The sequence below is a fragment of the Salarias fasciatus genome, chromosome 14 (assembly GCF_902148845.1).
Source record: "Salarias fasciatus chromosome 14, fSalaFa1.1, whole genome shotgun sequence".
NCBI lineage: Eukaryota > Metazoa > Chordata > Actinopteri > Blenniiformes > Blenniidae > Salarias > Salarias fasciatus.
Window position 1 is genome coordinate 667,735 of NC_043758.1, and position 13,544 is coordinate 681,278.

General features: G+C 52.6%; 1 protein-coding gene across 1 annotated transcript; it reads right to left on the reverse strand.

The window, feature by feature from the left end:
- Positions 1-46: 46 nt before the first annotated feature.
- On the reverse strand, positions 47-13,544 carry LOC115400470 (transmembrane protein 87A). The gene is made up of 21 exons (XM_030108352.1): positions 13,279-13,544; positions 12,679-12,754; positions 11,253-11,350; positions 10,515-10,637; positions 10,341-10,397; positions 7,295-7,357; positions 6,808-6,861; positions 6,567-6,684; positions 6,371-6,432; positions 6,028-6,211; positions 5,840-5,939; positions 5,353-5,446; positions 5,154-5,231; positions 4,534-4,642; positions 4,398-4,456; positions 3,852-3,955; positions 3,662-3,735; positions 3,414-3,475; positions 3,051-3,103; positions 2,081-2,111; positions 47-507 (listed from the first exon to the last, which is right to left on the reverse strand). Exons 1-21 carry the CDS (start codon positions 13,432-13,434, stop codon positions 466-468), a joined length of 1,797 nt encoding a protein of 598 aa, XP_029964212.1. The 5' UTR covers positions 13,435-13,544; the 3' UTR covers positions 47-465.

Consider the following 13,544-nt stretch of genomic DNA (forward strand, 5'->3'; position numbering starts at 1 on the left):
GTCTACGGTGCAGAACACGGAACCCAGAGAACACCGACACGGCGAGGTGTTTAGAACAGCATTTTAATAGAAGAACATTTACAACACATGAACCCCACACACTTCAGCAGCGCTTCACAGACGGTGACTTCACTCACATCATCGACAGAACAGAAGGGAACGCTGCAGATTCCCGTCCGTCGGGAGCTGATCGGAATCGGAACGTCCTCATGGCTTTGACCACGGAAACAACACGCACGTCCGCTTGGACCTTTAAAAAACCCTCCTGCTCGCTGAAAAGGCAAACATCCACCCTGTCAAAATATACTGCGTTCAGAGATATGAATATAAATACATTCAGGCCGCAGAGAGACTGTCCCAGAGTCCGTCCGTCCAGGCTGAGCGCTCACTCATCCGCAAGACGGCGAGGACGACGCTCACTCCGCCTCCCTCTGGCATCCTCCACCCCTCCGCCCCTCCCCCGCCTCACTCCATCTTGGACATCTCAAACTTGGTGGTGATGGTTTCCTGCAGGAGAGAGAGAGCGAGACGCCGCCATGAAGGAGCGTCTGAGACGAGCTCGGGATGTTTCCAGGCCCACGGTCCATCAGCCTGATCCACATCTACGAGTGAACGGATTCCCCTGCGCTCACGCGGATCTTCAACGGGCCTGGCACGGCTCTCAGCTCAGTTTGAGGACGACTCTCAACACATCCCAGAATAACTTCGCTCAGATTCAGAACTAGTTCATTCTTCTAGAGGTTTAAAGGGCAACTCCGGTTTTTTGACACCTGGACCTTATTTCTAGGTGTGTCATGCTCATATACTCACTCAGACAAACATCGTGCAGCTCGGAGTCCTTCAGAAGTTATTTAGATCCAAACGATGTAGCCGCACTAGCGGGGGTCACGGCAATGGAGTGTTAGCGCTGGACATAATCTCTGCAAAGTCGCTCATTTCGGCTGTATTTCTTCATCCATCGCCAGTGTTATCATAAAGTCAGCACGTCTACCATCTTATGGTGGGTCAGCTGACAGTTTTCGCTAACTTAGCCACAATTAGCTCGGATGGGAACGTTGCGGCGCTCCTCTCCCCAGCAGAGAGGCACTTTGAGTCGGCCTCGGCTGTCACGGTGCCCCGGCGTCTGACTTCCAGGGGCCGAGTTGGAAAATGGCCCTCAGCTGCTCCACGGAGGCTCCGGACACCGGCGAAGACGCACGGTTCACGCGCGGCCGCTGGATGTCTCTCCTCGCCGGGAGGATGCGTATCTCCGCTCCCCGGCGGATGCGCGCTCCGGGCCGGCCGCGGGACGCGCGACGACCCGCCGCGCCGAGGCCGGACCTCTCTCCTCGCCGGGAGGAAGCGTATCTCTGCTCCCCGGCGGATGCACGCTCCACGCCGGGGAGCGGAGATACGCATCCTCCCGGCGAGGAGAGACATCCAGCAGCTCTCTCCTCGCCGGGAGAATCCAGATCTCCGCCGCCCGGCGGACGCGCGCTCCAAGCCAGGCCGCGGGACACCGCCGGAGGCCCCCCTTCCGACCGAAAGGCAACCCAGCGCCGATGGAGGAAAAATACAGCCGAAATGAGCGACTTTGCAGAGATTATGTCCCGCGCTAACGCTCCATTGCTGTGGCACCCCCGCTAGTGCGGCTACATCGTTTGGATCTAAATAACTTCTGAAGGACTCCGAGCTGCACGATGTTTGTCTGAGTGAGTATATGAGCATGCACACACCTAGAAATAAGGTCCAGGTGTCAAAAAACCGGAGTTGCCCTTTAAGATGTACCGGAGAACAATTTCTGATCCATCAGAGACCGCCTGACCAGATCAGTCTGATCCATCAGAGACCATCAGACACGGTGTGATCATTAACACACCTGCACGTCACTAAACAGCAGTCCTCCGTCACCATGACAGCACAAGAGGGTGTGGCGTAACCATGGCAACGGAGGAGTTCTGCTGCTCCCTGCTGGCCAGACAGAGCTCTGTGTGTGTGTGTGTGTGTGTGTGTGTGTGTGTGTGTGTGTGTGTGTGTGTGTGTGTGTGTGTGTGTGTGTGTGTGTGTGTGTGTGTGTGTGTGGAGATCGTTGTAAACGCACCTCGTCAGAGTCCAGCAGAGGGGGCAGGGCGCTGTGAGGAAAACAAACACACCTTGAGAAGGGATGACCTCTGACCTGCTGCTCCGGTGAGGGTCAGAGGAGTCAGGGTTAGAGGTCAGGGGTCAGGTTGGGGTCAGGTTACTGAGTCAGAGAGCTTGTCTGAGGGCCGGGGGCAGATTCTGTGGCATCCAGGAGGAGGTCAAGCTGTGTTAGGGGCGTTGCCGGTTACAAAGTTTTCTGCACGTGACGTCAGAGATTAGTGATCTCCCTCTAAGGCAGTTGCTCTATATGACCACTAGAGGGCTCTGTCTCCAGTGAAATACAGTAATCCTATTAAAACAGTCACTCCAGTCGTTCTCAGACTAAAACCTTGATCCTATCGTCAGCCTGGGGCTCCGGCTGCATGTCCAGTTCCACCGGTTCCGCTGTGAAGCTGCTGATTCGTTCACGACGGGTTCTGTCACATTTCTGCGGTTCGTTGTCTGTAAAATCCTTCATGCGAGCAGCAGCTACCGTCAGTTTCCATGAAGGGAACTGTGGGGTCTGCTTAAAGCTGAGGTCTTTATATGGAAGTCTTTCGAGTGTGTGTGTGCTGTGTGTTTGACTGTAGGTGAGGTGTGTTGTGTATTTAGTGAAGACGGTTTCGGGGCGGGGCCTTCCAAACCGTTCCAGTGAGGCTTATGTGTCATCGGTTTGGATCTGGGTATTAACCAAACCGCTCGGGGGCGGGGGTCCAGCTGGGGGTCCAGCCACGAGATCAGGGGTGTAGGACGTGGTCTTTGTATTCTGCTGTTCTGTAGGAGTCACCGTGGCAATTCAAGACCATGGGGTAGAGGTCAGGGTCAGAGGTCAGGGTCAGAAAGGAGAGAGTCAGGTCTCTTTCCACATTCTACCATTTCTGGTTTGTGCAGGAGAGAGCGGGTCAGGCGCAAGAGGTCAGGGGTCAGAGGTCAGTGTTAGGGTCACTCACACATCAGCCATCGAAGTCGGGATGTTTTCTTCAACCCACTTCAGGTCTTCATCCTGGAAAAACAAGTCATGACACAGCAGATGAAGACCTGAACCTGACCCAGGTCCCGGACCCTGACCCAGGTCCCGGATCACACCCAGGTCCTGGATCAGACCCAGGTCCCGGATCACACCCAGGTCCTGGATCAGACCCAGGTCCTGGATCAGACCCAGGTCCCGGATCAGACCCAGGTCCCGGATCAGACCCAGGTCCCGGATCAGACCCAGGTCCTGGATCAGACCCAGGTCCTGGATCAGACCCAGGTCCCGGACCCTGACCCAGGTCCCGGATCAGACCCAGGTCCCGGACCGGGCGCTCGCTCACCACTTTGCTGCTCTTGGCCGAGCCGTTGGCTTCGCTCTTCATGCCCCTCATCTTCATCCCGCCTAAAAAAAACAAACACGCCAAGTTAAACTCACGGAGAGGTCAAAGGTCAGACGTTCAGCCTGGAGAAGCAACGAGGGAAGGCTCCTCTGACCTCAGACTGGTCCAGGGTTAAAGGTCAGAGTTACATCTGCAGCAAATCAAAGTTTACTGGGGGGGGGGGGGGGGGGGGGGGGGGGGGGTCTCACCAAAAGCCTCGTTCATCATCGGCTCCTTCTCCTCCTCGTCACTTTCTTCATCTACCAGAGGACTGAAAGCGTACCTACACACACACACACACACACACACACACACACACACACACACACACACACACAGTATTACTTCATGATTACAAAAGGACTCCCGCCAGACCCCGTCCCCGCAGACCCCGCCCACCTCTGGTTATTGGCCGAGGGTCGCCATAGAAACATGATGACCAGCAGGATGATGGAGAACAGGAAGCGCCAGAAGGAGTCGTCGATCCACAGCTCCCTCCAGTCCTGAGGAGCACAGTGAAGCTCTGAAGGTCTAGACTCCCGGACCCCGGACCCCTCAGCCCGGACCCCGGACCCCTCAGCCCGGACCCCGGACCCCTCAGCCCGGACCCCGGACCCCTCAGCCCAGACCCCTCAGCCCGGACCCCGGACCCCTCAGCCCGGACCCCTCAGCCTGGACCCCGGACCCCTCAGCCCGGACCCCGGACCCCTCAGCCCGGACCCCGGACCCCTCAGCCCGGACCCCTCAGCCCGGACCCCGGACCCCTCAGCCCGGACCCCGGACCCCTCAGCCCGGACCCCTCAGCCCGGACCCCGGACCCCTCAGCCCGGACCCCGGACCCCTCAGCCCGGACCCCGGACCCCTCAGCCCGGACCCCTCAGCCCGGACCCCTCAGCCCGGACCCCGGACCCCTCAGCCCGGACCCCGGACCCGCCGGAACCTCACCGACTGACACTTGGACATCCGGAACGTCTTCGTGGTCCAAATGATGAAAATGACCGAAGCTGAAAAACAGAGAGGAGGACCGTGAGGGGGGCGGGGCTGAGGGGGCGGGGCTTAGAGCGGCGAGGACGGCCCGTACCGATGACGGCGAAGATGAGCGTGTTGGTGAAGTGTCTGTAGAGCGACAGCTTCACCACGTTCCTCCGCAGCCGCAGCAGCTTCATGGTCTGAGCCAGGCTCACGAAGATGTGACCCCAGGGTCAAGGAGCACTCTGAACTCTGACCCCCGGACACACCGGACACACCGGACACACCGGACACACACATCTAGACTCATCTGGACACAACTCAACACACCCAGACACATCTTGACACAGCTGCTAGACGCTACATTTACAGTACGGCGCTTCCAGCAACAGCCAGAATACAACAGCTGAAGCAGAAAAGAAGGAAGTTTTGGAAGAAAGATTTCAACGGCACTTAATTAAAAGAAAAAGAAAGGTGGGAGGGAGGTGCAGTAACGGATATCCACCAGCAGAGGGAGGAGTCGAGCACAGCCAGAGGGATAGCAGCCAGGAGAACTACATCATCTTCAGCCTGGAGGGGGGGAGGAGGGTGAAGCAGACAGTGACACTCAGCAGGCTGTTGATTGTTTGGTTGAAGCAGGAACACACTCACACACACACTATACTAATACTCAGTGTGTGGGATTGTAATCCCAGGAGGCTCAGACTGTGAGGCTCACAGCAGGAAGGATATCCACCACACCACACACGAGTCAGTGAAGGCCAGAACTATGTCACACAGAACCAGACTGCTGGCGTTATCCCCACGGTCCTGCAGGGGGAGACAGGTCAGACACACACACACACACACACACACACACACACACACACACACACACACACACACACACACACACACACACACACACACACACACACACTCTCTGACTCACAGCGTTGACCCTCAGGACCCCCTCCACCACGGAGAAGATGAGGTACAGCAGCCCCACGGCCACCACCCTGTGCAGCAGCGCTCCGAGTCGCGGCCTGGAGAACAGAGAGGAAAAGATTCAGTCAGAAACACGGAAGACCGGAGGCTGGTGGAGCCGGACCGGCATGACGGAACCAAAAGAACCCAGGCTGAGTGTGAGAACCTGGTTACAACGATGAGATGCTCTAGAATCTGATGTCAGAGGAGGAAGGTGCTCTATAATCTGGGAAGGTGCTCTATAATCTGGTGTTAGAGGAGGAAGATGCTCTATAATCTGATGTCAGAGGAGGAAGATGCTCTATAATCTGATGTCAGAGGAGGAAGATGCTCTATAATCTGATGTTAGAGGAGGAAGATGCTCTATAATCTGGTGTCAGAGGAAGAAGATGCTCTATAATCTGGTGTTAGAGGAGGAAGATGCTCTATCTATCAGAGCTGGTGCTACTGACTTGACGATGCCGTATCCCAGACTGGCGATGATGACCAGCACCCGGGCCAGGGTCCTCTTGACGGCAGACAGCACCTCAGCGAACACCACCGCCCCCTGGACTGCAGGAGGACACGGCACAGCAGGCGGGTGAAGTTCGGTCCGCCCACCGTGGACAGGCCCTGCCCCCGGCCCCGCCCCCGCCCCCACCTGACAGCCCGTCGTAGCGGATGCTCTGGAACTCGGCGTAGTACACGGCCTTCTCCAGCATGCCCAGGAAGATCACCCCTCCGATCCAGAACTGGATCCGCAGCAGGTCCCTCCAGTAGCAGGCCGACAGGGCCAGCCACAGCACGGCCAGCAGCACGTACACGATGCACATCACCATGTAGAACTGACAGGGCGGGGCGGGGGAGGGGCGGGGGCGGGGCGGGGGACACACGGAGGCGGAGAGGCAGGTAAGTCTTTCAGTGTTGTTAAAAAAAGAGCAGTTTGAAGGTGTCGTGTGTGTGTGTGTGTGTGTGGGTGTGTGTGTGTGTGTGTGTGTCCTCACCACCATCAGGGGCCACTCTGAGGCTGAGATGTAGCCGTGCGGTCCACTCATGCTCACCTCCACTGGAAACACACAACCGGTTAGGATCCTTCCACTGCACCGCCGTAAAGGCGTGTGCGTGTTCGTGTGTATGTGTGTATGTGTGTGTGTGTGTGTGTGTGTGTGTGTGTGTGTGTGTGTGTGTGTGTGTACTGACGCTTCAGACTCCAGGGCAGTGCCGGGTTCGCCTCTCTCTCCTCGATGCGGAGGATGAACATGTACGGTCCGTCCTCCCACGTCTCCGCCGCGGCGTCCATGTGAGCCACGCCCGCCGGCTGAGCAGCCAATCAGAGGACAGGTGAGCGCACGCGCACACACACACACAGAGTTGTGTGCAGGCTGGGATTCACAGGTTTCGGAGACACAGTTGATACATTAAGAGAAATGAAGCGGCTCACCTTCTGACCAGAGGCGCCTTTATCTGAGGCAGTGTTATTGTCCATCGCAGCTGGCTGAGACACACACACACACACACACACACACACACACACACACACACACACACACACACACACACACACACACACACACACACACACACACACACACACACAAACGTTTCATCTTTTGAGGTATTTTAAAAATCTGTTTTACAGCCACAAAAATATTTGGATTTAAAAAAAGTCCCAATATATTTCATACCAGACAATAAAATTACAGCCAGAAATCAATAAATGTCACCAAAGAGAGGAACAATCAATAAAACAAAGTGATTCAAAAGAAAAAAATGCAGTTAGAAAGTGGAACGATGTGCCTGAAGTAACAGAGCCAGAGACCCGTGTCCTGCTGAGCTGAGGGTCAGAACACGTCCTGCTGTTACCATGACGACGGCTGAAAGCTACAGTCAGAGACGTGTGTGGCGTGGACAGAAGGTCGTGACCCCACCTTGGGATTGGGAGGCTTCACGTCTCTCCTGGTCTTCACCGCTGCAGGCTTCTGGGTGGACGGCTGGAGGACAGACCAGAGACAGGGGGACAGTCAGCAGCCTCCAGCAGGGGGCGCCGCTTCACCACAGCAGCCTCCAGCAGGGGGCGCCGCTTCAGCACAGCAGCCTCCAGCAGGGGGCGCCGCTTCACCACAGCAGCCTCCAGCAGGGGGTGCCGCTTCACCACAGCAGCCTTGCCTGCCATTTCAACATGCTAATGCTAATGCTAATCACAGCCCCCTCCGGAGGGACTCGGGATTCGTCAGGTCCTCCAGTGTCCAGACTGAAGGTGAGTCGTGGACACAAACACTCACCACACTTTAAAGTCAGGGTTGGAGTGTGTGTCATGATTAGCAGAGGAGGAGTCATCTGCTTGACCTCCGACCTCTACATGTCACCTCACACCGAGACGAGGCTTTGAATCCAAGTATGTCCAGCTGCAGACCGCAGACCACAGACCCTACAAAAGGGGCCCAGTCACGTGACGCCATCAATTTTTCCATAGCATTAATAGAGGAAAATACTGCATATACATGTCTAAGGAAGATGTTTTAAAAATTTAAAGGCAATATGATCAATTCAATGGATAAAATCAGAAAAGGATACATTTCAAATCATTTTTTAATCAATAAACATCCATATTTTGCGAGATATTTGTTTATGGTTTGACAAAATTTGAAAATAAGGCCAAAAAATCATGTTGGAGCGATGCGGAGCAGTGCGCTGCTCACACGGAGTGTCCAAGCGGCCGCCGCTGCTGCTCCGCGGTGCGCAACTGCTAATTAGCTGCAAACGCGGCGCTATTTTTTTTTTTTTCCCTGTCCTTTGTCCGGGCGCTGCAGAATTTAGTGCGGGCCGGGCGCCCGGACTGAAAAGGTCTGGCAGAAACCCTTATGGGACGGTTGTATTTTCACTGACCTGCTGCAGTGACGCTGCTCTGGTAATAAACATGCTACGTCTTGGTGTAGCACACGATGTGCTGTTATGCTAGGATAACTCCGATGCACCACAGACATGCTGCACTGTGTTTTCGTTTCAACTTGTAGTGATCCCACCCTTTGCGTCCCAAAACGCTTACTATTATTATTATTATGGTAGAAAATGTAGTACATAGTGCTATGCATGTATACGCAGTTAAAATAGTGCCCACCTAGGAGGCAGAGTGATACCTCCTAGAGAGGCGGCTGTGACGTAACTGGTTCGGTCGTTGTTGTTAGCATGTTGCTAGGGATGCTTGAATGCTCAGTAAAAGAAATTGAAAACTCAACCTGATGTCATCCCTGCCGTTCCTGCACCACGGATTCATCACAAGATGGTAACAGAGATTACTACAGAAAACATTCAGCCGCTTGCCCCGTGTGGCAGATAACCCCGCTATTTACTCACCACACAGAAAATTCATCTGCCGTTGGCGGCTGTTAATTTCGGACGTTGGTGGTAATTCTAACTTTGTTGCGCTATTCTCCGATCAGCTGATGATTTCGTGGAGCACCCAACCTTACCATCTGAAATAACTTTTATAGCTAACACAAAATAAACACAGGACACTGAAAAGTTCTAACTTACCGCTTGAAAAACAGTGCCGTGCAAAATGCCGCTGGCAGACAAAGACTGGAGTATTTGTCTTCTTCTGACCCGGAAAAAGAAATAATTTCCACTGCTGCCTGGCGACTTCGTCTTCAGGAAAGCCAAATAAAACTGCCTTTCCAGGATATCCAAATGAACATTTTCTGGGAGCCATGTTCTCTGGATCTAACACCAACACACACCACACCAGGTACAGAGGAGCCAGGGCCGAGTCTCAGCATGACCATATAAGGAAGCCGGATCACATCTACGTCTCAACGGTCCGGCTTGAAAACCCTCAGTGAAACAGAGCCTTCACAGCCAGGCAGAACGTTTTTCAGGGATTGCGGGCAAAGACATGAACCGCATTACTTGACACTTTGGTGTCGTTTCACATTGGAATCAGACTATTTAATAGTGTTTACAGGTTTAAAAAAGAGGTCCGCTGATCAACGTCCCCTTTAATTTGTTTCAGAAATATTAGTGTTTATAACTGCTTATTCAGCCCCTTAAAGTTTTCAACATTTAGGAAAACGTGTTTAAAGCAATTCTGGCATGTACATTGGCAACCGGAGCTGGTACGAGTATGTGGATATCCATTGATCTATTTGTCACAGCTACACTTGCACCGTCTTGTGCATTGCCATCCAGCTTTCCTACAACATCGGCCCCTCCGACCACCACCAACCATTCACTCTCACACTACTTTCATACTTAGGCAAGGGGGGTGAAGTGTCTTGCCCAAGGACACAACGGACACAACGACAGTTTTACGCCTGCGGGAGCGGGGATCAAACCGCCAACCTTCCGGTTATGAGCCGACCCGCTCTGCCATCGGAGCTACTGTCGCCCCAATTGGCAGTGTCGTCCAAAAAGGGAGCCAAGAATGGCTGTCCTTGTCCAGAGTCCAGCCCGTCCCTCTGGGGATGGTGCTGCTGCTGGGGCTGGTCAGCAGTGGTCCAAATGCTTGCCTGGTAGACGGCCCGGTTTGAATGCTGTAATAATGCTCCCTGTGTGGGAGGAAGGGCTTCCATCATCATCATCTTGTCTCTGTGGAGTATCCTCAGAGTCACTGTTTCAATACAGAAATGTACAATAACCATTGTGCATCATAAATCTACCACCAGATAGCGAGGCAGCTTATGTCAATTTTTGAGAGTTCCAACTTGCCACTTACTATTTCACACTTCTGTCATATCTGTCCCCATCCGGTCAAAAAATCGACGTAAGCTGCCTAACTATTAGGGATGACGACATGATTTCTTCATGTCTTCACTTCTGCTATACTTGCCGCCATTGGCGTGTTTTGTCGCGGCGTGTTTTGTAGGGCCTGCGGTCTGCAGCTGGACCCTCCTCTCTGAATCAGCTGCAGCGTCGGCCCAGCAGCTCGACGGCCGGCGCACTCAGACATGCAGACGGACAGGAGGGACAATGACTCACCTGAGGCGGCGAGGGTTTGATCAGACGGGTCTTAGGGTCAAAGTTCACCACGTCGAACTGAGGGTGGAAAAACACACATTTAAACAATAGTGTGTCAATGCTTTGCACTGTGTTATATTTACTGTGTGTGTGTGTGTGTGTGTGTGTGTGTGTGTGTGTGTGTGTGTGTGTTACCGTGGTGGGGATCAAGACACTCTGGCAGGTGACTGGAGGATATGAGTGGATGACGTAGTATCCGCTTCCTCCGCCTGAATGGACCTGCGTTGAGTTCCAGTACAGCAGGTGGCCGTCTTCGTACTGGAAGCAAACAAACAAACAAATCAACCAAAAAAACCAATCACTGCCATTCTACACTCCTTGAAAAAGAATCTGACATAACAGGAAATTAAGTCAGATGGCTGAAATGCTTAAAATCAACAGTCTGCATCCATGTCTCACACACACACACACACACGCTCAGTCTTGTATTTCTATCCTTGTGGGGACCGTCCATTGACTCCCATTCATGTCTAGCCCCTAACCCTGACCCTTACCCTAACCCTAACCCACACCACAACAAAGCCTAACCCTAAAGAAATGTTTTTGCACTTTTACTTTTTTCAGTAACAACAACATGGTCAAGAAAACACTGTTTCTCCTACTTAGGACCGGAAAAAGGTCCCCACAAGGCACGTCGTTCCACGTTTTGCTATCCTTGTGGGGACATTTGGCCCCAACAAGGATAGAAATACGAGAACGCACACACACACACACACACACACACACACACACACACACACACACACACACACACACACACACACACACACACCACACACACACACACACACACACACACACACAGAGCTTCTCTGGGTTTCCTATGAATCCATCCTATGAAGTACGGTCCAGATGTGTCCAAATGTGTCCCACCTTCAGCCTGTAGACCTCGTCGTAGCAGTGGGAGTTCCTCAGGTACCAGGACACGTCCAGCTGCAACGGGCTGTTGGAGGGACACGTCTCCTGCAGCACTGGAAGACACAGCGCCACACGTTGGTCCCAGCAGGAACCTCAGGGAGAACCCACCCACAGGGAGAACCCACCCACAGGGAGAAGCCACCCACAGGGAGAAGCCACCCACAGGGAGAAGCCACCCACAGGGAGAAGCCACCCACAGGGAGAAGCCCACCTACTGCATGTAGGATTAGCAATACTCTGTATCCAGAGGAGCAGCAATTAGCATTAGCAGTTAGCTTGACTTTCTGAGTGTCGTCTGCAGTTTATCTCAATCGTCAGGAACTCTTCTTTAAAGACAAGCTAACATATAGAGCATCTTCCTCCTCTAATACCAGATTATAGAGCATCTTCCTCCTCTAACATCAGATTATAGAGCATCTTCCTCCTCTGATATCAGATTATAGAGCATCTTCCTTCTATGACATCAGATTATAGAGCATCTTCCTCCTCTGACATCAGATTATAGAGCATCTTCCTCCTCTGACATCAGATTATAGAGCATCTTCCTCCTTTGACATCAGATTATAGAGCATCTTCCTCCTCTGACATCAAATTATAGAGCATCTTCCTCCTCTGACACCAGATTATAGAGCACCTTCCTCCTCTGACATCAGACTATAGAGCATCTTCCTCCTCTGACATCAGATTATAGAGCATCTTCCTCCTCTGACATCAGATTATAGAGCATCTTCCTCCTCTGACATCAGATTATAGAGCATCTTCCTCCTTTGACATCAGATTATAGAGCATCTTCCTCCTCTGACATCAAATTATAGAGCATCTTCCTCCTCTGACACCAGATTATAGAGCACCTTCCTCCTCTGACATCAGACTATAGAGCATCTTCCTCCTCTGACATCAGATTATAGAGCATCTTCCTCCTCTGACATCAGATTATAGAGCATCTTCCTCCTCTGACATCAGATTATAGAGCATCTTCCTCCTCTGACACCAGATTATAGAGCATCTTCCTCCTCTGACATCAGATTATAGAGCATCTTCCTCCTCTGACATCAGATTATAGAGCATCTTCCTCCTCTGACATCAGATTATAGAGCATCTTCCTTCTATGACATCAGACTATAGAGCTTCTTCCTCCTCTGACATAAATTCAGGCAAACTGAGTAACTCTACATTTTTTTAACAGAGGTAACTAATAAAATATGTTTTCGTCTGAACCCCTGACAGGAAGTGAGCCTCAGCATGCTGCCGGAGTGTGTGTGTGTGTGTGTGTGTCTGTGTGTGTATGTCTGTGTCTGTGTGTGTGTGTGTGTGTGTGTGTGTGTGTGTGTGTGTGTGTGTGTGGTAGAGGAAGAGATGTGTGATGGCAGTGTAATATCACCTTTGAGGCGGATCAAGGTGTTGTTGAAAAGCGTTTTGGTGATGGTGAAAAAGAAAGCATTCTGCTTCAGATTTTCCTGAAAAAGAAGAAGAAAGAAAGGTTTTTACACAGTGCTGTGTGTGTGTGTGTGTGTGTGTGTGTGTGTGTGTGTGTGTGTGTGTGTGTGTGTCAGCAGTCCTTCATATTCATCTGCAGGAAAGTGTTGTTCCACTCTCACAGGCATTTTAAAGACTTACTGAGTTTTGTTCTCACTGTTGACATGTTCAGAAATAATTTAAGACTTTAAAACTGGAAAAAAAAATCACAGAAAATTTTAAAATAAAAATTAAAAGACAGTTAATTACATTATGAGTCTGACTTTCAGCAACTGATAGAGCATCTTGAGAGTTACATTGATTTTCTCAACGTGGTTTTCAAACAGGACACGGTCCAGCCCCCCTCCCCCCTCTATCTCCATCTCCCCTCTCTTCACCGCCACCTCTTTCCCTCAGTCTCTCCCTCTCTCTTCACCCCTCTCTCCCTCCCTCCCTCTCTCTCTCTCTCTGTCTCTCTCCCTCTCTCTCTCTGTCTCTCTCCCTCTCTCCACCCCCTCTCACTCACACTCTTGATGTCCACGGTCCACTTTCCGGGTTCGGACACGGACTGAACCGTCCCGCAGGCCGTCAGCAGCAGCAGCAGCAGCGAGAGTATCGGGCACCGGGACCGGGACCCGGACCGGGACCCGGACCGGAAAGCCGGAGCCGCGGGGGGGTCCATGAGAGGCAGAGGAGGAGGAGGATGAAGAGGAGGAAGAAGAGCCGACAGCAGCGCGCAGACAGCTCACAACAACACCTGCACTTCCTGCTTCCGGGTAGCCTCGCGCGCAC

Coding starts and splice junctions, on each gene's coding strand:
- LOC115400470 (XM_030108352.1), bottom strand. CDS start 13,434: ATGGACCCCCCCGCGGCTCCGGCTTTCCGGTCCGGGTCCCGGTCCGGG. Junction 10,398..10,514: donor GTGTCTTGATCCCCACCACG/GTAACACACACA, acceptor TTCCACCCTCAG/TTCGACGTGGTGAACTTTGA. Junction 2,112..3,050: donor CCGACTTCGATGGCTGATGT/GTGAGTGACCCT, acceptor TTTTCCTCACAG/CGCCCTGCCCCCTCTGCTGG.